Source organism: Egretta garzetta, unplaced genomic scaffold (assembly GCF_000687185.1).
Source record: "Egretta garzetta isolate BGI_Z169 unplaced genomic scaffold, ASM68718v1 scaffold117, whole genome shotgun sequence".
NCBI classification, from domain to species: Eukaryota; Metazoa; Chordata; class Aves; order Pelecaniformes; family Ardeidae; genus Egretta; species Egretta garzetta.
Genome location: NW_009260479.1, coordinates 4,150,165 through 4,176,245, shown reverse-complemented (window position 1 = coordinate 4,176,245; position 26,081 = coordinate 4,150,165). Strand labels below are relative to the sequence as shown.

Genomic DNA, 26,081 nt, shown 5'->3' with positions numbered 1-26,081 from the left:
ACTCTTTCCTTGCTAGTCTGTAAAGTCCCAGTCTTTTGAGTTGTTCCTTGTATGGAAGCCATTCCTTGTCAGTTGTTTTGTCGTGTTCATTTTTTTACTTTTTTGACTTTCATCTGCTTTTTTTTATAGCTCAGCGCTCAGCTTTCTGAAGTTCTTGTGCAGTTCTTCATAGTTGTCTTCCATTTTTTTATTACTCTGAATATCTTAATACTGTTGGCAAGCTTTTCACCTTCATCCTCCCTTGATTGTTCACATTGCACATGAGTGTGTTGAACACCACGGTCTGTTTAGCAGACATTCCTATCAGATTTCCACCAGTGCTGGTCTCCCACATAGAAAACTGATTATTTATTCTACTCTTTTATTTCATGTCTTGTGTCAATATAGGAGCCATTCCTCTAATTCTATGTAAGTTTACCTTTTTTAAGGAGCATTGGTGAAGGACTTTGCCAAAAGAATTTGGTAACAAAGTTATGTCCATCAGATTCCCAATGGCCCCAGGCTTGCTGACTCCTTCAGAGAGCTCTGATTACAAAGTTTCCTTGACTCTTTAACAAAATATAGTATATAGAATCATAGAATCACTTTGGTTGGAAAAGACCTTTAATATCATCGAGTCCAACCTTTAACCTAACCCTGCCATCCCACCACTAAACCATGTCCCTAAGAACATTTATCAATGTGGCTGCAAGTGTTCTGTTATGATCAAATGTCAGATATTCTGTAGTATGGTACGTGGCTTCCCCCCCACAAACCTTTGACAAAATGGTGGTTACATTTGCTGTCTCCAGTTTCTACAGCACTGAGGTGATTTCTAAGGAAGTCATTGCTCATTGCAGTTGATAGTTAAGCTACTTCATACTTTAAGTCCTTTTAAAACTCTTAAATCTTACACTCTCTCTGCTCATAAGAAGAGGGATTTTGGTATGAAAAACTGTTGGAAATCTGGACTGCAAAGAACTCATAGGGTTTTTTCCTGCCAGGGACTTGGCTCCTTTGAACATTCCTTTTAAAGTTTGGTTATCAATCAGCCCTGCAGATTTTGAGAGGCACCCCATTCCTCATGTTCAGAGAAAGACTTACTCATTTTTATGTCTTTATGAAGTAATTCTTCAGACTCTCTTTTAGAGCTGCTTTGTTGTGTTCTTACATACAATCTGTTAGAGTTTATATAACATTGTGCCACTTTTTGCTGCCTATATAATAATTTCTTAGAATACTCTAGTATTTGTGATCTGGGAAAAGAACAAACGTCTCTATCGTTGCTCCCTTTTAAAGCTTCGGATGGTCAAGATTTGCGAGCAAATAGTAATTTCAAATATATAGGATGACTTCCACTCAAACTAGTCATAGGTACCTTATTGAGTTAGAGGCATTCACATAATTTAGTCCTCAGTACAGGAAAGACATGGACCTGTTGGAGCTGGTCCAGAGAAGGGCCACAAAAATGATCCAAGGGCTAGAGCACCTCTCCTGTGAGGAAAGGCTGAGAGAGCTGGGAAGACCTTGCTGTGGCTTTTCAATACTTAAAGGAGGCTTCTAAGTAAGATGGGGACAGACTTTTTAGTAGGCCTTGTCGCAATAGGACAAGGAGTAATGGTTTTAAATTAAAAGAGGGTAGATTTAGGTTGGACTTAAAGAAGAAATTTTTTAAGATGAGGTTGATGAAACATGGGAACGGGTTGCCCAGAGATGTAGTAGGTGCCCCATCCCTGGAAACATTCAAGGTCAGGTTGGATGGGGCTCTGAGCAACCTGATCTAGGTGAAGGTGTCCCTGCTCACTGCAGGGGGGTTGAACTAGATGACTTCTAAAGGTCCCTTCCAACCCAAACTATTCTATGAATCTATGTTACAGAGCACAAATTTGTACTTCAAGGGAAGCTGGGCTTTAAAGAACAAACTCTTAAAAATTTTTGTAACTGAACAGAGGATACAGAGTTAGGTAGATTGCTATAAATACAAAATGGACGTCACTCTCCACAATTTCCTATAGAAATTTGATCCTGTGACTCGTCAAGTACACGGCAGCTTCAGAGTTCTGGAGAAGAGATGTGGCTGTCTTGTGATAGAGGAGATGAAGGTGGACTTTTGCCAGATAAATGTTTGAAACGGGAGTATTTTCAGCCCCTTTTGCAAACTGATCCTTACTCAGCAGGGGATCATGACCAGTGGAGAACAACACAAATTTGGAAAGATCTTGGTATATCTTGGGAATGGGGAAGAAGGTGGCTACTGGTTAGCCAGCTGGGTCACGGCTGATATTAAGCAAGCATTAAAATAGCAGTGATTCAGTCCTTCAAATTCTGCTCTTTTGTATATGTGAGCAATTCCAAGAACTTTGTGGAACCTGCGGAAATATATGCAAAGGAGAAAAGCTCTCCCTGAATGCATCAAGAGGTGTTTTGGGTGTTTTTTTGTTAATTAGTTAGTTACAGCTGCAGTGCTCTCAACCATACAGTAATTAAAACACGTTAACAATACACTCCCTTTTTAGCTGTTTCTCAGTAAACACTGATTTTCAGCAACAGTGTATCAGAAGGATTCCTATAGCTGTTGTAATGGTATTTACATTTGTCTCTAGAGTGATGTTTGGATTTGTAAAATACTTAAATTATTGTTTAAACAAAACTGTCTGTGTAAGACTTAAACTGTATTTAAAATAATCCACATTTATAAAAGTAAAACAGCTGGTTAAACAAAGTTACATTTATCTATCATGCATTTGTTCTTTTATATAGAACTGTGTGCTCTTATCTTCCAACCTTCCCTGGCTGCTACTGGTTCAGAGAGTAAATAGTTAGGCTTGTTAATTTAAATTCATGGACGGCAAATTCTGCATAGTAAGGTTTGCATGAAAGTCAGAACACAGCTGAAGTCTTTTTTTCTTCTATTTGTTCCTGAGAAGCCGTATGTACATGTATACACTGAATTAATAAAGGGCAGGCCGGAGTAGCAATCTCTTGATCAAAAGGAGAATAACTGTCTGCAGCAAGAGCTTATGGATCAAGATCAAAACAGCCATTTTGAGTTCAATGCGAGTTTTTATGGGCAAGATAGATAAGCTTCATAAAGAAACGGCTTATGGAGAGTATCTAACTATTGAAACTTTAGAACTCTTGCTTATTCCTCTAACATAATTGGAACATTAGCTAAACCACATTTTAAGCAATATGGGACAAATTAAATTTCTGCAATTGCTCTTTGAATTAATACTCAAAAGTATGTTGCTGCAGTTAACTTTTTGATGAGAAGAACTTCAGTGTTTATATGTAGGGAAGAGAGCAGACTGGTCACAGTATGACAATTTCTGCTTCATGATTTATTTATTTTTTTCTTAGACTACCTCTTTCCTTCCATTTCCGTTTTTAAGTGCAATGGGGTAATGTGTAAAGGTGAACAAAGGAGAGGAAGAAAATGTGTCTCTAAGACTGAAATAGTGATGATGCTTGTACTGATGTGAAAATGTGAATTAGCGATTTCTGTTGAAGGTAGCTTTTTATGAAAGTTCATACTGTATGAATATTTGCAAAGCTTGTATTCTCTGGTACTATTAAAAATGAACATATTTAGAAAATAAGTTTCATCGTGTCTCATGTCTTAGAAAACGTGTTGTGCTTGCTATTTATGTGGTGTATTTTTTCTAATAGGTCACAACTATGGATATTTCATCTAATAAAGATGAGGAAGAAAACTCGATGCATAATACAGTTGTCCTCTTCTCTAACAGTGACAAGTTCACTCTCCATCAGGTTAGGATAATAGTTACTGTGTTTTCATTTTGTTTCTCTGCTTCTAATTAGAATAAAGGAAATGAGTGTCCTTGTTAGGAGTTAAATTATACAGCAAGCTGGTTGGGTTTTACAGTTACATGTTTTCAGAATTTAGTGTCTGGCATGTGTTGAAAATCTGCTGTTTTCTATCATTTCAGGATATGTGTGTGGTTTGTGGGAGTTTCGGCCAAGGTGCTGAGGGCAGGTTGCTTGCCTGTTCTCAATGTGGTCAGTGTTACCATCCATACTGTGTCAGTATTAAGGTGAGTGCTTTTGTTACATAAAAAAATTACTTGATTACACTTTTTTCATATTGTATTTTAATAGCACTGTGCTGCCTTTGGTTTTGTGGTAATTAGGGGAGTCATTAACTTGTTAGATATTCATCAGCTAATGTGACCATTATTTGTATGCGACTTGTGAAAGACTTTAATTAAATGTCATTTTATAGTATGCATTGCCTCAAGAGAAATTAACCTTTTTGTAATTTCACAACCATAAATAGCACTGATTATCCAGCAGTTGGTTAAAATAACAGTTTGAGATATAAGCTTAAAACCTAAATACAAGCAGAATTAAAAACAAAGAAAAAATTATGCTACATCTTTCATTTACTAGGGGTATAAGGTTTAGTTGATTCAATTTGTCTGTTGGCTGTCAGATTTGACAGCAGTTGGAGTGGTTAATTAATACATTTTACATTCATTAGTCTAGGAGAGAATGTGTGAAAATTAAATTTGAATTATATGAGATGACTTAGCAAGCACATAATAAGCTATTTACTGCAATATATACACCATACACTTTATTATATAAGTACATCTATGTAAAAGTCGGATTTTTTTAAACATGTCACAAAACTTTTTTTTAAATGTACTTTACTAAACACCATATGTGTATGGTAACTATAATTTGGCTTTGTGTTTATATACTACACTTATGTTATATATTAATTACAATAAATTAGTTGTTTGCTTCAGATGACTAAAACCCCAGCACTGGTTATCGCAGGTAATTTAGGAAAGATACAGGATTTGTAGTGACCTGAATCCTGGCTTTACTACATAGCTGAAAAAAAGCATCTCTATGTTCTCCTCCTTCCCTACAGAATCAGCTACTCCTATAAGGAGTAAGCTGTCCTACATGTAGATCCAGCACAGTATATATTCTATTGTATGCTAGTTTATCTGAAGAAACAGTATCAGCTATCAGTAATTACAGGTCCTTTCTGTTAAATCCGTTCCTGTTTATTGAAGCTTCAGAAAGTCTAATTGATAAATAGCTACTTGTAATGTGAATAGCATGCACAGAAAAGCATCCTGTGCTTCACTACCCAGACCTTAATTTATACAGCGATCGCACTTCATAGAGCAGTTTTCAAATAATTCTCACCTTGCCATTTGCAGATTACTAAAGTGGTGCTTAGCAAAGGTTGGAGGTGCCTGGAGTGCACAGTGTGTGAAGCCTGTGGGAAAGCAACGGATCCAGGAAGACTGCTTCTCTGCGATGACTGCGACATCAGCTACCACACGTACTGCTTGGACCCGCCCCTGCAAACCGTTCCAAAGGGAGGATGGAAGTGCAAATGGTATGTTTGGTTCTGGGGTCAGAAATAGTGACTGCTGGCCACTTCTGTTTCTTTTTGCCACTTCATATTTGCAATGCCTGTTGAACTGTAATAATGTTTTAATTGTGTTTGTCAGGTGTATTAAACAAAGGAAACAAAATACTTTTGAATTGTTTCATTCAATTATCAATTTAGTGGGGAAACTGTTATCTCTTAATACTGTTTCTTCATGCCAAAAATAACCAAGTGAGATGGACAACATTTTTCTTTTGAAACTCTTAGCCAAAAAAAATCCAGTTTACGTTCATTGCAACATGTATTCCAACATTCAGTTGGAAAAATGAATGGGCAGTTCAACAGACCATTCTCAAAATAAAACCTTCTGAAAACCATTCATGCTGCTTGGGTGAAACCCAGAATAGGCCTCTCACATGGTTAAGTCTCCATATCTCAAAGTGAATAGCAACTGGAAGCAGGAACTCCTTTGACCTGTTGAGCTGTTACAAACACCCATCTGCCTGTTTTTGCAGATTGAAAGGACTCCTTACTTGAGAACTTTCTTTAAAAAATAAAAAAAATGTTGGTAATTTTCAAAATCTACGTAATACATTTTCATTCAATTATAATATTGTTTGACCTGAAATGCGTTTTCCTCTCCCTCTGCCCTGAAGTGATTAGCGAACTAAAACTTAATTACTTACCCAGTTCTAAGTAGGAGGGTTTTAAAGTCACAAAATAATCTTTTGTGTGAACTGAAAGTAATAGCGCATTTTGTCTGTTCTGCAGGTGTGTTTGGTGCAGACACTGTGGAGCAACTTCTCCAGGCTTAAGATGCGAATGGCAAAATAATTACACACAGTGTGCTCCCTGCGCAAGTTTGTCTACCTGCCCAATCTGCTATCGCACTTACAGGGATGAAGAGCTTATAATTCAGTGTAGACAATGTGATCGGTAAGGTTTTATAGTATTTTACAGGTTTTTCCTGTTTAAAGCTTATTTTAATATTTTTCCCCTCATGTAAAAACATAAAGATGAAGGGAATGGTCTTGTGGTAAAGAGCACTGGATTGAGTCTCAGAAGTCTCTTATTAGTTCATTTCTAGTTGTACCACAGACTTAATTATACAACTCTGGACAAATTAATTAATCACTCTGTGCCTCACTTTCCCTCTCTGTAAAAATAAAACTAATGTACCTCGCAAGACTATTGTTGTGAGGCTAAGTCTAGATTACATTGTGTGAAGTAAGTAGTTAAAACAATTGCAATGTAGGGAGAAAATTATAATGCTAAGACATATTTTCTTCCAGGACGTTGATTTATAGAGATTTCCTTCCTGGTAAGGGAAATAGCTAATCTGATACTGTATATACAGTATTTAACACACACCACCATAGGGGAATGCTGTATACAGAGAACTTGACTCATCATTTCTTCCTAAAAGAATTTAAACACGTATTTCACATTTACTTGGACCATATACTGATATTTGGGTCGCTTAAAACACCACATATTTCCTTTAAATTGTATTTTTTCCCCCACTTAATTTCTAGATGGATGCATGCAATCTGTCAGAACTTAAACACAGAGGAGGAAGTGGAAAACATAGCTGATATGGGTTTTGACTGTACCATTTGTAGGCCATACATACCACCAACAAACGGTAAGAAGACAATCGCAACCAATGGCAGGATTGCACACTGCAATAAATAGGTTTGGGAATGTGTTATGGTTCTTTTCTCTGGTGGAGATTTGCCTCATGGTAGAAGTAAGATATTTCATGTTTATTTTAAGGGCCCTTCTGGAAGCGTCCTCAGCTCTTTCGCACCCTCTACTGATTGGCTGCAAGGTCAAAGAAAACCTAGCAGAGGCAATTCTGGATAGATTTATTGAAGATAATTTGGGTGAATGACTAAAAGCATTTGGTACTGAAAGGGTAAAAGGCATCTCATTTTGTCAAGTGGAAGGAAGAAAGCTCAGTTCTGTGAAGTTCTTAACTGCAGAAGAATCTGAAAATCGGTTCTAAGCAGAATAACTGTCTATTTCTGTACTTTGAGGCTGTCTGAAGGAGCACGAGCTGTAACAACAGTCTGTATAAGCTTTTTCCCCCTCCTCCCTCATGTTTTATTAATGTCACTCCCTCAGCTCTCCCAGTATTTAAGACCGGTGCTTCCCTCCCTAGCTGCAGTCTTTAAAAGAATTCACCATACTTTCCTGCTTGGGAGTTGCCACTTTCGTGTTAAAAAGTATAGTTCTTTCTGCTGAACTTTACTCTTCTCCACATGTGTGAATATATATACCAGCTTCCTCATTAGTCTGTATTACATAGTTCTACAGCAGCGGTACTTCAGGACCTGAGGCTACTGCAGTTTTCTCTTTAAGCACAGCTACAGCATCTGGTTCTGTGGGATGGTACTGGTTAATGTTGTGAGTGGCCTGTCAGCAATTAGGCTGGCCTATTACATGATTTATGGTCTTGCCACAAGGGTGGTATCCCAGGTCTGTTTTCTCTGCATGCCAACTCAGGGGAGTTTCTGCTTCAGTCTGCTATTTTAACAGAGCGTTGACGCCTATACCTAGAGGAATAGCATGTTAGGGTATTCATATTAACCCTTTCTTGGGCTATCGTAAGAGTATGGTAGGAGGAAGGTACAAGAACTAAGCAAATGTTCCAAGAAATATTCATATCCACCAAGAAGATCGGCTTCCCTGATCCAAGACTGAAGATGTCACGAGGCATGTGCTTGAGAGGTCTGCCAAGAAAAGTTCAATAGAGCATCTGACGACCCTTTACACTGGCATGTCCTCATAACAGCGTGGCAGTAACTGTAACTTACTGAGGTGACCTTGGAGGTTTATGTACTCCCTTGTCAACTACACATGGTTGTGGAACACTTCCAGCTATCCCACTTTTCTCACTGTATTAGAAGAATGATGGGTGCTTATGTATTTCTACAAGTCACTTAATTTTCGAGATCTGCTTTCACAAATTGAAAAAGAGGTTTTGTAAGTGGGAAAAAGAAGAAACTTGCCGATATAACACAGATTTTTGTTTATTTTGATAATAAGCTTTGGGTGCTTAAAACAAAAAGGTCCAAGTAAGAAATACTGCCTCTTCCTTTCTCCTTCAAGCTGGCAGAGCTACCTTTTAGAGATAATTAAAGCCCATGATATGCAAGACGGAACAACTTCACAAGATGGTATCAGAGATGTTTCACTTCCAGGCATAGGCTGGCCCCTGAGTTAGTCCTTCCTGCACACCTTAATGAAGTTGTGCTGCTTAGGTTTGTCTTAGGAGGAATGGGAACCAGTCCTGCAAGACCTGTTAGGGAGTCCCCAAGCTTTCTTTGCGGTTTTTTTTCCACCTTTTTTTAGTAAGACAAGTTTCTCTTACTCTGTCATGTTTTGACTCAGAATCTGTAATACCTCTTTCACGTGTACATTTGCACAGTTGCATGTCTGAATATGTCATTTGATGCATGTTTATAGAAATACTTGCATGTGCTTTTATATGAAATGTTTCAGTCTTTCATTAATTATTTTACAATTCCTTGGAAAATTTTCTATAATTTTTTTCCTTCAAGATGAGAATAACTAGCATTTGATAGAGGAAAAAAATGTTAGTTAACAGTAGAAAGCTTCTTAAAAATGCACCATATTGTGGGTTTCTTACTGGGATGGTTCTTGCTCTTTCCATCTGATGTATCACTGATTGTGTTGCAAGTATTACAAGCTTTTAAACCACTTTCTTTCTAGAAGAAGCAAGAGCCCCTCATCCTAGTAAATTATCAACACATTGCAGGTTTACTGTTGGTAAAGAGTAAATACTTCTAGCATGTAGGTATTGAGAAAGAGCTTCCATTTTTCTTGCTTCAGAAAATGGAAACTTTTAAATTTCTAAGAGCTCTTCCCTATCTCGTCTTAACATCAGATGCTTATCTGATAATCTTACAAAGTCATCTTCAGGAAACAAATAAAAGATAAATAGTTTTTTTTTTTTCTTCTTGAACTTACATAAATATCAAAAACCAGAATGTGGCAAGATTTGCTCCAAAGTAGTATACTGTAAACCTTCCTTACGAGTTCTTTTGAAGTAATCATCACTGATCAGTGTTTCATCACGTGCCTTTTAGTGTGGTCTCAAGTTATAACATATGTCCCCCAGCATATTGCTGTGCCTTGTAGAAATTTTTTTCTAATTTAGATTGCTTGAATGTTATAATGACTGGGTACTAGCAGCTGCTCTAGGTAGCAGCAGTAGCTTTTCCCCTGTGCTGTAATTTACTGCACATTCAGGAGACGTGTGTGCCTCTCTCATCTGCACTCAGTCCTAGACAAGGAGTTCTCAACCATCTATCCATCACCTCTACCTTTCTATCATTTGCCCTTGTATGTCATATGCCCCATCTGCAAATTTCATCCCTTCCTTACTTATTCCCACCCTCTCCATCCACATACTCCAGCTTCCTCCTCCCTTAGTGCTGTTTTTCTTTCTCCGCAGGAGGCAAAGGGACCAGCACTGCCTGGTTTTCTTTAACTAGTTACAACTGAGCTGGTAACGGTTTCTGGTAGCTTCCCGTGTGCCTGTATTCCTCCTGTGGCTCGAGTAAGTGAGCCCACAGAACCAGTGAGGAGTTCGTATCACTTGCTCATTCAGAGATGCTCGGTACTGCCAGTAATACTCACGTTACGGCTGGCAGCCTCTGTTGTACAATTTTTATGAAACTGAGTTAAATTTCTCTTCATTCTGAAACTTAATTCTTTGTACTTTACAAATACAAAGCAATACTATATGTTAAAAAATTTAATTTTGAGGTTTTTTGTTACTTAGCATGTTTATTGTGTCAACACTTATGTTCTTGTAAGCTACTGTATTTACAAAGAAATCCCTGCATCACACACACAGTTATGCAGGCATCCAATAGTGCTCTCGATGTTGTGATTCTTCATCAACCATTTTGCTCTGTCCCTTATGCTGATTTAGTTTCTTCCTAGGATTGTTCTTTCCCATTACAGCCTTACAAATGGCAGCTGCCTTTCTTCTTGAAACTGTGATTCTTCTCATTGTATTGTGTTCTGTGCAATTACTTGTTTTCAACAGAAGCTACTAAATGCTGTATGAGACTCGGCATGTTTAAACCCTTTTGCAAATAAGCATAATAATTTTGGTTAAACTTCAGCTAAGTGCCTCAGAAAGCACTTTTTTGTTCTTTTTGTTTCCCCTTGAACAGTCGTTCTCTAACAGTACTCTGTTTCTCTGTTATCCATTTTATTGATTTTAATCCTTAATCTGCACTCTAATTAGCTCCTTTTCTGGAAGTCTCTTTGATACTGTCTTCAAACACAGTTTGTTTGTGCAGCTTTTGTGAGTTGGTCTCCGAAGGCCTCACCTCTGTCACTATCAGCTTGTTTATTTGACTATTTCAACTCTATTCACTCTCCAAGCTAAAATTGTTCACAATCTGACCTGGACCAGAAGAACACTCCCTGTTGTTTGACTTTTAAATAAGGATTTTGAATTCCTATTCATAGCTGTCTTTCTGAAATTTTTGTTTACCTTAGATTCCAATTCAATACTTGCTCTCTCTGTATTAAAACATCTTGTAAATCATAACCAATTAAATGAACAGATGACATCTTATTCCACTTCGATTAGTTCTTACAATCTGCCTTTTTTCTGTTGTTTTAATTCAGCGCTTTTGAGGATCTTACATCCTGCACCTTGTCCCATACTTTTTTGTTTCCCTCCAGCCCAATGTCTCTTCCAAAATCTCATTTTCAATTCCTTTTCTTCCTTGTCTCTTCCTTCCACTCCAGTATATCAGTTTTTCAGTCATTCTCATAGGCTGCTTTCATTTACTAAATGCACAGAATATTGGTTTTCTGTAGGTTTTATACTTTACTTACACCTTAAACAGAACTATAAAAAAACTATAGTTTTTGAAAACAGACTTCGACTTTCCTTAATTTTTATTGATATGCTTAGAAAGCATCCTCTAGATTTCGTATTCATGTATTTAGCAAAGAATTTAAGTGTTACTGGGAAGCTTTTGTGCTTTTCCTGGTCTTGCCCCCGACACCCATATCATGTGGGAGATGGTCAGCAGGAGCAAAAGTGCGGTGGTCTGACACGTCTGAGAAACACCGAACCTCTGAGAAACACTGAACCTCTCACACGTGCTTTGCCTCAGTGGTCTCATCTTGTGTGGCAGATGCAAAGTAAATGCTTCAGATGTTATTCTGAGTCTTACATTCAGCATGGATAAGATTCCCAGGCAAAAAAAAAAGTGTGGATAAACTTGTCTATATGGTAATGCTAACCATGCCAGACTAACAGGTCTTGATTCTAGTTCTCAGTGGTTTTGAGATGGAAGCTTCTAATTTTCACTTTACTTACTCTGTCTACATAATCTCTGTAAAGTCACTACTAATATTAAAAGTCTAGTCTACAAGTGACAGGTTAGTGAAGTGTGATTACAGTTATTATAATTAAGGCAGATGGGAAGAGCATTTCTACCCACAACAAGAGTAGCCTGGTGTTGTAGGACATTTTGATCATTATTTGTTCGGACACGCTGTTCCAGCGCTTCGCTGAAGCGCACAAGCTATAGTTTTTAAATTGAGTTTCTGCTGTTCCATTTATCGATATTCTTACCTTGAATAAGAATTACCCAGTCTAACTTCAACAAGTCATGTATCACCTGTTCTCAGATATATCAACCTTATTTTGTTTCTCATATGTGTTGTATAAGAGACCCGACAGCATAGACAGAACTGGAATCTGGTGTCCAAGGCTGTCGGAGTGTGCCTGCCCCTCCTTGGGGAAATAAAACAGTGGTTGATACCCAATTCACAAAGCCCTCTCATTTTTCATGCCTAGGTCAGGAAAACCTGGATGTCATGACTAGCATAGGACTTACTTTCCAGGCCAGTAGATCCTTTGTATTCATTTGTCCTTGATCCAGTAGAAGGACATAATTTACTATCAAGTTCAGTGCCCATTCCAATGCCATTCTTGGCTCTAGGAAGTCGGAGAACTTCAGTTTATATCAGGCTCGTTTTGTAGTCACATCTGTGGCGCTGAAAAGCACTTTATTTTAAAGGTGCTAGTGAATGTTGCCAACAATACAAATTAGGGAGTTTAACAGAACTGTTTGAAGGAAAATTAATTGATAGTTTCAGTTTAAATCAAGTCACCATTTTTAAAAGTTGAAATGATTTTCCTTATATTTTTCAGTGCCTTCTTTGGACTGTTGTGATTCATCAGTTGGAGCTCAGATTATTTCAAAATCAAAAGAACTAGGTAAAGAATGTAAATGCTTAATCTTTGGTCATTTAGCGTATTTTAAGGGTATATTTTTACATGAGACAAGAATTCCTTTTTCTATGATTTTATAACACACAGCATTAACTATCCTTCAGTTACTGCAGCATGCTTTTCTTTTTTTTTTCCTCATTCTCTCTTCTTTCTTCTCTTTTGCCTGCCATACCTGCACTATAATAATTACTTTAAATTATGCTTTGATCCTGCAGACTTAGTTGCTTGCCTTAATATTAGCATTGATAACACAGTGGGGCTGAGTCAAGCATGTACACATATGTTTACAGGCTCAAGCTGTAGGAGGACACAACTTTTCTGTATTTGTCTGGTTTGTGCTAGGAATTTATAACCTTGACAAGCCTACTCACAAGTCACTTTTTATGATGATGGTACCTAACAGCTTCCATCGTGTTAGGACAGCTTCCATCACGTCAGAATTTTTTTCCATTTGGTACTGCACAAATGTAGTTCTGAGAGAAGGTTCTGCCTTCAAATCTTCAATCTGAAAAAGAGTATGCAAATTTTTTTTTAAAGCAAACACCTTTTTTTAGTTCAACATAAGAAAACAGTCATCTGAGAAGAATTGTATTCAGAACCAGCTGTGTTTTGAGGTGTGGGATGTTACATAAGTAAATATTTTTGGATAAAGGGAACAAGAGATATGGTGTTTCTATGTTTTCAAAAACTGTCTTATCAAATCATTATTTAATTGACTCCAAAGAGCAGAAGCATCACTGCAGCCCCTTCGTTATTTGGTAATTCTCTGAGAGCTCCCAAACCTCCACTTGCAGGGTCCCAGCGCAGGTGAACCATACCTTTCTACATGGTGAATTAAGGAATGTCAGAGTTTATCGGTAGACTCAATTGTCATGTAACAGCTTGAGGAAGAAGCAGTCCTGCAGGTCTTCGGAGACTTGGGCTCTACCCACGATTTCCAATTTGATCTTCAGTGGCTCACTTGATACAAACTGGGTTTTGTTTGCCTGCAAAGTAGGGCTAATAAATAGCCCGAGTTAGCAGGAGTTCTGGGAGGCTTGAGGTCATTAATAAGATGAAGGTACAGTGCTGAGAGCTGGATGAGGGCCTTGGCTGGTAGGCAAGAGGGACCCAAAGTAAGACTTTCACAGTTTTCTGTGAGTGCCAGGGATACAGAAATACCCCGCAAGGCACCAGTTCCTGTAATGAAATTGTTCTTTCTAATGAGTCCTTGATGTAAGTTGTTTTGTGGTGATAAAATGGATTGTTGCTGGATTTGACATCAGACTCCAGATTACAAAGCTGTAACTGTAATGTGTAAGACAGTATCAGATACCTCTGTTTTATTTATACCAATTTCCTCACTCATGAATTGGCTCCATACATGTGGATTATTAACTCTTAAAAGTGCTATTCCTAAAAATCTAAGACTTGTAAATTAAAGAGCTTTATATTGCTGTTATGATTCATTTAACTTCTATAGACCCACCGAAGACATACACCCAGGATGGAGTCTGCTTGACAGAATCCGGCATGTCTCAGTTACAGAGCCTAACTGTTACAGTACCGAGAAGAAAACGGACGAAACCAAAGCTTAAACTGAAGATTATAAATCAGAACAGTGTGGCTGTGCTCCAGACACCCCCAGATGCCCAGTCAGAACACTCAAGAGATGGGGAGATGGATGACAGTAGAGGTAGCAGTCTACTTTTGGCATGTCATGTATCTTGGAGTGTTGCAGTACATGTGTGTATTGCAGATATCCCTTGGAGTTTTTATTACACTGATTTGTGTATGCCCGGTACAGAATGCTGTATGGAAATTACTTAACAATAGTCATGGCTCGTTGTTGTCCATTTCAGGGTTTTTTCGTGGTGGTGTTCTGTTTATGGGTCGTGCATCCTATAGCATATTCACCTCTCTAAGGCTGGCAACACTGGAAATGCAAGTTGCCTTTTTGTCTAATCTTTGGGTTACCTGTGGGAAATACTGTGTGCTCGCTGAGTACAAGTGTATTTGAGGCTCTCAAATGTAGTGCAAACGCTGTTTGAAAGTGGTAACATTGGCTCAGCAAAGCAATGTCTAGATCGCTGTAACGCTGGTGTTTAAAACAAAGGGGAAAGTGGAGTAAGAAGCTCTTTGTTGAGAATAATTCTTTTTCTGGAAAGAAATAAGGTAGGTTGACCTGAGAGTCCAAGGAAAAAAAATAATTTCCTTGTGTTTCCATAGATGAAATGAACATTTTATTTGTCCTCCAAAGTGGAACTTAAGGCAGAATTTGAGTTTGGAAGTGAATTCTGGGTGTTGCTCTGGTCCAAGTAAATGACACTGTATGTAGAGTGCTACCAAAGCATTTCAGGTTCAAGGATTGGTTAGCCATGTAGTGTTGAGGGATGAGAAGATTTAACAGCGTTTTTGTGGCCTCCGAGGCTGATGAGAGATGAAGGGATCTGGGCTAACGCTTGCCTACCCAAACACATCCCTGTGTATGGGGATGACATTTCAGTCAATGGTAGGAGCCCTTGGAAGAGCTCCTTCCACCGCAAGTCTAGACATGGAGCAAAGATCCACACATCCCAGGGCCAGCTCTGTCTCATCTGCTTCCCTCACAGCTGAGCAAGCACAGCAGCCCCAGCCACCAGAGACTGAAGCTGGGAAGATGACAGGGAAAAGAATGTAGGAGCAGCCAGCCCCACTCTTCAAATTCCTGGTCTTCAACACTAGAAACAGCAGCCAGCATGGTGCAGTCCATTCGCCCGTCCTCTTTGCTACAGTCTGGCCATACATCCTGAAAAGTCTGTTGGTGGAATAGGTGTTAATCCGTGGCCTGGGGAAAGGTTTACTTACATGGCAAGTGAGAAAGCCATTACATTAGTCACGCAGGTGTCTGTTAACACAGGAACAGAGGCACCCCACCTCACCACAATCTAAAGTGCTTTCTGTTTATGCAACATTGACTCGTTGTTAATCAGATTAAATGTCATAAGAAGCTTTTTTTAGATACACAGAGTGTACTTGAGATAACTGGGCAGTTTAACCATCAGTGCAGTTTCAGTGTTAACTTGTTGGTCTAAGTATTGTTCCCATTGTTTGATTAGCACATTCTTACCGGCTGCTGTTGACTAGAAGTATTTATTTTTTTTTATAATAGCTTCCCTTTATTTCTTTATATATTTCAAAGTAGGTAACTAGTTGATTTTCTTTCATTTCCTTCAGTATTCACAGGGTTTAGTACATTACCATAGCATTACCCTGACTCTTCAATTTCATCTGATACTTTCATGTAGTCCATCAGGTGGGTTATTGAAAGCAAAAAAGCTTTTGATTTTGGTTTGAAGGCATCAAGATAGAGAATTAACCACTTCCCTTGTTGTTCTTTTTCTGTGGTTAATCATCTTTACTTTTATAAACGTGTGCCTGTTTTCTGTATAGCTTCGTCTAACTTGTAGGTAGTTAATCTGCTTGTTGGCTTTTATAAGTATCCCTTTTCAACTAGATAATAAGATATATAAATGTTATAGCAGAGTGTGAAGGGGAGAGCCAAAGCTTCCACAGACTTTAATTTCAGTTTTGATCACCTTTCATTGCCTTTTGGGGAGTTGGAGCACATTCATGTATGTGACGATAACAGCACAGCATGTACATGGTAGATTGGCTGGATTTCCTGGAAGCTCTACATGAGCTCTCTAGAGTGGATCACTGCCTGTTCTCTGAACGTCTCAAATTTTTGTATGAGCATCAGGATGAATAAAGCTGTGCCATGGCTTTGATTGGAGCAACATAGTGTAGTAATTCCAGGCAAACAGGAATAACCCTTACTTTGACTCTGAAGTTCCAGGTGGAAAAAAAGAGGCTGTATCTGAGAAAACTGAGTTCCTGGTAATTTTGTTACCATCTCTAGGCTTTCATCAAGTTCAGCATTTCATCGAGTGTTCTGTGTTTTAAAGTCCGCTTGAAAGTTCAGCTTGCTTTGGGAGCTTCAGCTTTGGTAGACTTAATGTGGCTCTACTGCTACTATTTGTAGAGCTATGCTTTGCAAGTAAATGGGAAGGACCACTGTGGGGTTTAGCATTCGGCACACTGCTTTGTGTAGCAGGACACATTAGCACTCAAGCAGGTTTCTCTTCTGCCAGAAGTGGACACATTGCAAAGAGGGCTCACCCGTGTTCTTAAGGGAATTGGCTGTGGTGATCAGCGGGGACTGCCTTTGCCAAGCCACCAGCTTTGTTGGTAGAACTCAGAAAAGTCTTCCATCGGTGGGAAAGTCTGGCTCGTGACCCAGCTTGTGGAATAGCAAAGGTTGTAGATCTACCACAGCAGAAGTGATATGAAAGAGTCCAGCTCTGCCTGTTATAACAGTATTTCTCCCTCTTATGTGGTTTTTAGATGATAGAATTATACACCTAAATCCAAAGCAGGGAATTGGAATTCCAATATCTTTTCAGAGGCGAGAGTGTATTTAACATGCTTCAGAAGCTTTACAATAAGATGAAGATGTAAGGTCATTATTATATTGACATTTTGGGGATGTCAGAAACCGAATTAACTCTCTCTTCAACACCAAGGGCTTTTTAATGCCATCATACTTTACATCTGTTTCTACCCTCCTTTCCCACAGAATATGAACTCAAACTGAAAATTGCAGTCTTCGTGTTCAAGGTTGAGTAATTCCTTTGGGCTGAATTTTCTACTATATAATTCAAACTCCTCTGCATAGATAACTGTTTCAGTCAGTCAAGAACCCTCCAAATAAGAGTCATTATACATTATTACCTTTGAAGTGCAGGCTGCATTTTTTTCGGTCTGTCTTCTCAATTAAAAAAAAAAAAAAAAAAAGCCTTGACAAACAAAACTTAGGAGGACAGTAAACAAAACAAAGTATATCTTGTGTGTTAAGTTGTATCCATATTCCTTGATGTGTGGCTAAAAATTGCTCAGACACTTAGAAAATGAGATAGCACAAGCTTCTAAAAAGGGTGCCAAAAATTCCTCAGATTCATGTATAGTAGCTATAGTATTTATTTACTGGTTTTGTGTAGACATCATCTCACAAATGTATATATGTACTGAGTCTTCATGTATAGATAGGGTGTTTAGAGAGTATGAGTTTCTGTCACCCTTCTGAAAAACCTGTCATCCTCAATCAGTTTCTCAGAAATCAGTCAGATGTAGAAATGTTTGAAAAATATCTTCTTTCCCTTTTCTAGTTAAAATTACCATTGCCTCTTTTCTGCAGAAGGTGACCTTATGGATTGTGATGGAAAATCAGATTCCAGCCCAGAGCGGGAAGCTGTGGATGATGATACCAAAGTAGCAGAAGGAGCTGATGGGATTAAAAAAAGGAAGCGAAAACCATATAGACCTGGTAGGATACAATAATTTATATGATTGTCTGTCCCTTGTTTGTTTTAATACTCTTTTCTGTATAATTAAAAAAAAAAAAAAAAGAAAACAGTGTGGAATTCTGAAGTATTCTACTGCTAATTGTTGAATTTAGTTTTTTTTTTCCCCCCCTGTTAAAGTTGAAAATAATTTTTAGTCCTTTTATCAAAATACATTTCCAAAGGTTGCTGCTCAGCAGTACACCTGTTCCTAGTATGCTGCCAATTACTGGTTAGTAGGTCAAATCTATACCTTGTATTGTTTCTTAACTTGATAGGAAGATGTGCCGTATTCATATAATTGATAAAAGCCAGTTTTTGTGTGTGTATGTATGTATATGTATCTGGCAATATCTGAACTTCAGAGGACTTTTTGCAGGTATCTTATTTTCTGAAATGCTTGATAAGAGTAATTTACTAAACATTTGCAGATGACTTCTGGCAGTGAATTTTAATGAATTCAGTTATTGGATGAATTCATTTATTTCAATTTATTAGTGCAGTCAACTCATAATTATCTTGACCATGGATTAACTGTGTGTCCTGGGTGCAGAAACACTTGAGCTGTCTCCAGGCAGAAAAGGCTAGAAGTACCTAAGTGACTCCACAGGAATTACCTCTGTTTCATTAGGGCTAAAACTGAGCCCAAGATAATAAGCTCTGCTAAGCCACTGCCTGGCTTTTTGAAGAGCCCCTGTATCACATACCTTGGTATGTCTCAGAATCTGTGTTAACATGTTGGGTGTGTGTTTCCCACTGACATGGATAAGAAGTTGATTGTGGTCTTTGCAGTCGCAAATAATGTTTTCACCAGTCCCCCCCATCCTGCTTGCTGTAATGGGCCATATCCTCTGGTTATGAGGGTAGTAGGGGAGGAGAACAGAGGCAATGAAATGATTGAGGAGATGAAGGCAAGGAATACAGTGAAGGAAGAAAAGGAAGCAGGAATTACAACATTGTCCAGTTTCTCTTGCTTCTCTCTCAGTAGCTAAACAGATCTCTACCACCCCCCACATCATTTCCCACACTGCTGAGTAAGAGCCTTGTCTCAGCAGGTCATGGCCATGCGTATATTGCCTTCCATCATGGGCCCACCCTTGGGGAGATGGTGGTTTTGGATCAGGAGTTGAGCAGCCATCTGTTAGTTTTCTGTAGTCAACAATTTCCCTGAAAAATGAAACAAACCTGAATCTGATGCATGTACATACGTACACACCAACTGTAAAGGATCAGGAGCACTGCAGTCAGTCTCTAGTGAAAGATTCTGGAGTTTCAGGCAGTATGATGCTGATTAATTATCTTCTTATTTTGTGATCTGTCCCCTAGTACCGTCATCTAGAGTGGTGGGTGCTCTAGAGCAATTTGTTCAGGTTTTTTTATGGTTCTTTAAGGTGCTTTAATAGGTTTTATTTGGTAGATTGACTTCTAATTCTAGCAATTCATTAGCTTGCCAAGGGAGAGGAAAACCAACATCTGAAAGTTGCCAGGTGTGGTGATTCGAACTTCTTGTGGATGTTCTACAGTCTTAAAATTCTGATCCTTTTTGATAATTACATATATATTCACTGAGACATAAAAATTCACAAATGTTTTGTAAAACCCTGAATGAAAACTCCTCAAGTATCTCAGATTCATTCTTAGACCTCTACAGATGCACCAGTCCTCTTTACCTCCAGAATAATCTTGGCTCTCATTCTTACTGTCAAACATAGTTTTAAGCAATATACTGAATTTTTGCTTCCTTGTTAGGTATTGGTGGATTTATGGTACGTCAGAGAAGTCGTACGGGGCAGGGGAAGACTAAAAGATCTCTCTCCAGGAAAGATTCTTCTGGATCTGTTTCTGAGCAGTTGCCTGGCAGAGATGAAGGTAGGTGCAAAAACTTGGTTTTAAATTTTTGTTCGTGCTTAATGCAATAAAAATAATGCAACTCATCAACATACAGTTATTTCCAGAGATGTGCTACAAAGGAAAGTGTTTCCGTTTGTCATGATGGCTTTATTATAAATTCAGCTGAAAATACTCATTCCTACGTACTTACCATTTCAGCAGAGCCCATGATTTACAAAGAAACTGAAACAATGAATTGCAGGCTATTGTGGGAGATAAATAGTGAGGATTATAAGGACTGCTGTATTGTGTCAGAGCTCTGTTTAGCCTAGCTTTGACCAGTAGAAGACAGAAAGAAGTGTAAGAAATGAGGTAGGTTTAGAGCAATCCTCTTTATGAAATGCACCTTCTTCCAGTTGTAGTCCTGATCCAGAGGTGTCTTCTGGACCATCAGTTCTAATATTCACCAGTGTTCCATGTTCATAAACATGTCTGATATTTTTATGTATCTGTTTATGCTCTGGAAAATCCTATATTAGTGAGTTCAGCGATACACTATTGTTGCATGAAGAAATAATTTTTTCTTTTTTTAAACTGGATATCTGAGAGTTTCATAAGCTGCCCTCATGTTCTATGTTATAAAAGAGGATTTTTAAAAAATAATTCCATATTAATTTGTAATACAGAAAGATTTTTCTAGACGTGTGTCATATTCTCCCATCAGTTCTTGTCTTTACTAGGGCTGAAGAATCCTTCTCTGTTTGGTCTCTCTTCTCATAGCAAAGCCATTTTAATGACTCTGAGTCTGGTACTCAGTAGATTGGGCACCTAACAAGAAGTCAGATTTTGTTCTCTTGCTTGCTGTGTGTGATTAGACTAAATTATTTCATCCATCTGGATTTGTTCACACCATCTCATCTAGAAAATATTGAGGTATCATTAAGGTGAGATGTGGAATATGTTTAGTTCAGAGCCTGTTTCCTGTAAAGTCGGCAGTAGGAGACAGCTGCTTCTAAAGCTTGGCTGATACCTCAGTTAGAAGGCTCTGGCCTTTGATTTCTCCTGTTATCCTGTGTCTGTTTAGCTATTGTGTTTTTAACCTTTCTAGTGCCAGATTGGTCGCTTGCTGTATATTTGTACAACGTGGTGGAGACCGGATCTTTACTACAGCATCCAGGCAGTATTAAAAACTAATAGTTAAATGTTGTCCTTGCTTGCATTTGTAGAACTACTTCATGAAGCCGCCAAATGTTTATCAGTGCAACCCAGTATTCTAGCTAGGCCCCCTATTCAGATATCGTGCTGGCTTTCTCTTTAATATTGGTGTTATAGCTATGTTTTTCTGCTTCATAAATACTATTTCAGTATAATATACTCATTGTTTCAGGTAGCACTGAAAATTTTGCTTTAAAGTTTTTAATTTCTATAGGAATCTGCTCCTTTAAGTAAAAAAAAAAAAAAGGCTAAAAAGTTAATTCTCCATTCTGGGAAACAGTACAATGCATATTGTTAAAAAGTGGTATTCTTAAACAAGTATTCTTCAGTTAAAAGTTTGAGCTGCTTTTTGTCTGCTCAAGTACAATTGCTTGTTAAGAAAAAAATAACTCAGAAAATCCTTGTATGTTCTAAATCATCATAGCTTACTGAGAGCCTGCTTCTCAGCTGCCAGTACTCATCAGCCTTACCAAGTTTTTTGCTGCTCTTCTCATGTTCCACCCCCTTTCTCTGCAAAAGCTCACTCTCAAACAATGCAGAGGTCACGGTGGTAGTGAACTTCATTCTACTCGCTGTCCTCTGAATATGGTACAAGAGATCACTACAGGACAAGGCATAGCTGATTTTACTAACACAATAATATAGTTTCTTAAATAACTTCCTAGGGTCATTAATTTCATGTAATTAGCTTTGGCAAGACAGAAGTAGCAGGGCTTTAAAAGTTCTGGTTTTACCTGCGGTGTTTTCCCTGGTCTGTTGAAATAAAATACTGAATGATTGATGAGCACTGTGTGCTTTTGTGTTTATTAGAAAAAGCAGTGCCACTTTGGAATATGATAGCTGAATAAATGTGTAATTTTTCTTGAAGGGCTTCTTTATCTTTATAGATTTCTTTTTCTAGCCTGTTCATTATTTATGTGACAGTCTTTTCTCACATTTAAAAAAAAAAGTTTTTTACTTTTCATTTGAGAAAAATGAGTGTATAGAGGTGATTAGTGATTAATGTGTAACTCAACATTCAGTGGATTTATCTTTCAAATATCTGGTTGAATGACACCTATAATTTCTCTCGAATTACCGAATTCTTAGGTGGCTTGGAGATATGAAAGTTAAAGGCCTGTCTTCAGCCAGTGAGGTACAACAAGATAGCAATGTAACTAGTATCGCATACGGTATTTCTTACTGCCAGAGCCCAGGTGATCAGGTGGCTAGATAAAAGCTGCCTTTAGAATACACCTAGAGTGATACTCAGTAAACCCATGCACCCAGGTAGGTAGCAAGATACATTAGGTATGCTGCCACTGTACCTTTAGAGCAAGATTCCAAGTATTTTATTTATTTGTGCCTAAATTATTACTTTTTAGGTTGGACAGAACAGCTGCCAGACACTCCAGTGGAGGAGTCTACCCCAGTGTCTGAAAGTACGGAGAAAATAAAAAAGCGTTACAGAAAAAAGAAAAATAAACTTGAAGAGACCTTTCCTGCCTACTTGCAGGTAAAACTAATGGTATACTTCTCGTGTAAATACATTCAAAAACCTAATCTTGATGTGTCTTGATTCATAGTTCATTTAAACCATTAATGTTTCTTTTCAGATTCTCATTTTATCATTCAAATGAAATGGGTTTTCTGTAAAGAACATTCATAAATTTGTACAGAAAGCTGCAAATGACGTTAAATCTCCAGTCCTCTGGTATTGCTTCCCAATGTATGGATCTCGACTTGTTCTGAGGAGGGGGAGGATGGGGGAAAGAAGTCTTTCTTTTCTCTCTGAACTGACACATGATGTTTTCAGCATTCAGCTCTGTAGGATGTCTCAGCCTGATCATGCCATTTCCTCAAGACGCTAATTTTTCTTTTCAGAAGGTTATAGAACATGACTTGATAGGAGAAACTTGTTTTCCTACAGTTTTGTGGTTTTGTATGCATCTCCCTACCACAATAATCTGTGCTCTTTCCCCCCCATTAATTCTGTGATGCCCCCAGCAGGTAAGAGGTAGCACTCATGGATAATAACGAGCATATTAATGGTGATTGAGCAACTTACCTACCTTCAACTGGTTTATAAATTGACTCGTTTATGTATGTCTCTCACTGAGAACATTATTTGGCTCGCTCTTCTCTGAAAATAATTTGTATTTCATAAGTGGGGAAGTGAGTTGGAAAGAAAATACTTAAGCAACATTTCCTTTGAATTAATAAGGATAAATATTTTTTCTTAATGCACGTTTTATTCCTGTAAAACATAGAGTATTTCTTAGATTTTCCTTTTGCTCATGTTGGAATAACTGATACTGAAAAATCTATCTTCAGCTTTATTTTTAGCATCTGTATCCTAAATCAAGATTCTAAAGACTACATGAAAACAGAAAAAGTTCTTATGTAATGATTAAAAATCGGAAAATTTGATAGGTTGTTGTCAAATTACCGAGTACTCAGGCTTAGGTGAGTGATAGCTGTTCTATAATACTTTGAAAGATACTCATGTAAGTTAAACAGCTTTTGGTGTTTTGTTACTGCAGTTTGACATTAGGATGAATTTGTTCAAAGTGAAATGCAGCGTATGGTTGTTCCAGAATTTGGACCACAGTGCGCTTGCATGTTTTTCGTAAACTTCTTGTGTGGCCCTGATCAAGTTGCTCGGTAGTATTCCCCTGCTTCAGGGAATAGGGAATCCCCTTCTTTTGTGCCAGGAGAAATATTTTAAATACTGAAAAACTTGTTATATATAATAACACTGTATTGGTACGCTGTCTGTGCCACATACACATGGGAAGGCTGTATTTTTTCTATATAATTGAAGGTGTGAATTTAATCATAAAATATTAATGATGTAGCTACCTCAGGTAAGTTGTATCCACCTTATCCACACCTCATAGCCTGGAGGAGATACTGCCATACTGGAAGGCATGTGAGACTGAGACTGGTTTTTTATATTACTAGTAATCATTGGCTTTTAATTTTAACTTTGCCATTTACTCAGCTTTTTCAATAGACAGAGTATTCTTCCTACATTGAATCATTTTGTCTTCTTGCAGGAAGCTTTCTTTGGGAAAGACCTATTAGATACCAGTAGACAAAACAAGATGAGCCTAGATAATTTACCTGAAGAATCACTTCCACTCTCATGTAAAACAAATCTGACCACCAGTTTCCTGGATCCTTCGTCTGACCCCCTTCTTAGCTCAACCTCCACGCCAGCTCAGGCAAAACTGGGACCTCAAGGTATACAAAGCTAAAGTTAGTGATAATTCAGTAGTTTGATTTTGTTGTTGCAACTGGGGCTTTTCTAGTCCCTTTTCCGCTTTTCTCACAATGTTTATCTGATGTATTTTTCAACATTCTGTATATTAACTGTCCTTATGAGGTTAAGTTACATTGCTAATCAGTGATACTCAGCTCCAGGGCTTCACCTTTTTCAGAAGGACCAGTGGATGGCACAAAAATTGGCACTTGCTACAAATCTGAAACTCCTTGGCTGTAATGTCCATGTCTATAAAATACATGAAAATTAATTCTGTGTAAGAATAAGCATACAGATCCATTACAGAAGAAGACAAAAATAATCTAATTAAAATATTTTTTATTAGTCTAATTAATATTAGTTGGATGAATAACATCCAACTTTTATTTTCTTTAATGTTTTAGATTATTTTAGGTTGCCAGTCTCCTTGGAATTTTTGGTTCACCATGTCCTTTCTGAACATGAGTGCCCTTTCCAGGTACAGTTTGTAGCCCCTAGGCAATCTTTTGCTTTTGCTATTGCAAAACCTTACTGAAATTACTGCTGAGAGTTTTGCAAATTAGCCAGAGGGTTATAAAGTGCTGCTAAAAGGGCAGCTTCACGCAAAGGAGCAATTAAAAGCAAAATCATTACTGTCCCCTCCAAATTATTTTTTTCTATGTGTCTTGTAGTATGTGCTGTTAGCTAGAGGGGTCTTATCATTCTGTACTTTTAAACTGTTACTATTCCATGTGTATATTACGTTAATTTGTGGGCCATGTTTCAGCTCGTCCTCACAAATTTTTCCTAAATCTAAAAACACTTACCCACATTGATATGTTTTCCCATGTCCAGAGAGGTTGCTTATTTGTGATTGTTACTTGGTGAAAATCCGCTGAATGAAAAGCAAAAGGCTACATTATAATTAAACATTGATTATTATATTGTTGAAGTTGTGAGTAATAGAGAATGCAAAAGTTAACTTCCCCTGAAGGGGAAACCACTGCAAATGGAGTGTTTCAAGGTCTGTATTCCATTGATTCCAACACTACAAGAAAGTATGCTCACACAGACTTCTTTTCACCCCAGCATTCTTCTGAAGCCAGAGAAATACGGATTCAGAAGACTGCAGGCCTATCTAACTGCAAGATTAAAGTCATTAATGTTCATTTATTATAGTAGTGTAAGGCTTTAGAAATTAATGAACTTGATGTTAATTTAATGTTCTATTTTTCCAAAGTCTGAAAGGAACTTGAAAAAAACCTGTTCTTTATGAATAAGCAAAGTCATAAAACTTTATCAATTCCTCTTCTTTTTATTCAGAAATAAATCATAACGAGGTGCTATTAATAAATAAATCACTAGCAATGGTTTTAGTGGGTAACTTACTGTCTTTCCCATTTTATATACGAGAGACTCAAAGGATGGTGCTTTCTGGCCATAGGAATGTTCTCAACAATTGTCTCTCAACTGTTCGGATTTCTGGCCAAAATTGTGTCCAGACAGAGCTGTTTGTTGTAGTTGGAGCACCAGTGGGTGAAGTCATCTGCCAGTATTGATCAGTTCCAGTGCAATTTTTCTTAACTCTTTCACTGTGACTTTCTGGGAGACAGTTATTTCCGCAAAAGCATCAACAAATGGGAGAGAGCGAGATTCATTTTGAGCAGTGGAGACCCTGGTAAATTGGCTAACTGCTGAGGTAGCAACAGTCCCATCTTTCCTTCTGGCTGGTATTGCAGAGGAGCTGGAGGTGAGAACAATGTCCGAGAGGACGGGATGTCATCCAAAGAGACCTGGACA

The 26,081-nt window shown here is 38.0% G+C and overlaps 1 protein-coding gene across 1 annotated transcript in view; it reads left to right on the top strand.

Annotated features, from left to right (window-relative positions):
- The window catches only part of KMT2C (lysine methyltransferase 2C), a gene marked incomplete at its 5' end in the record, with an annotated part of 219,835 nt that overhangs the window by 148,043 nt on the left and 45,711 nt on the right, over window positions 1–26,081 (top strand). The window contains 11 exon segments of the mRNA XM_035899644.1: window positions 3,649–3,750; window positions 3,930–4,034; window positions 5,178–5,359; window positions 6,125–6,289; window positions 6,889–6,998; window positions 12,573–12,638; window positions 14,116–14,328; window positions 17,869–17,997; window positions 19,763–19,882; window positions 22,423–22,553; window positions 24,097–24,283. Of these exon segments, the coding sequence (XP_035755537.1) occupies window positions 3,649–3,750; window positions 3,930–4,034; window positions 5,178–5,359; window positions 6,125–6,289; window positions 6,889–6,998; window positions 12,573–12,638; window positions 14,116–14,328; window positions 17,869–17,997; window positions 19,763–19,882; window positions 22,423–22,553; window positions 24,097–24,283 (1,510 nt within the window).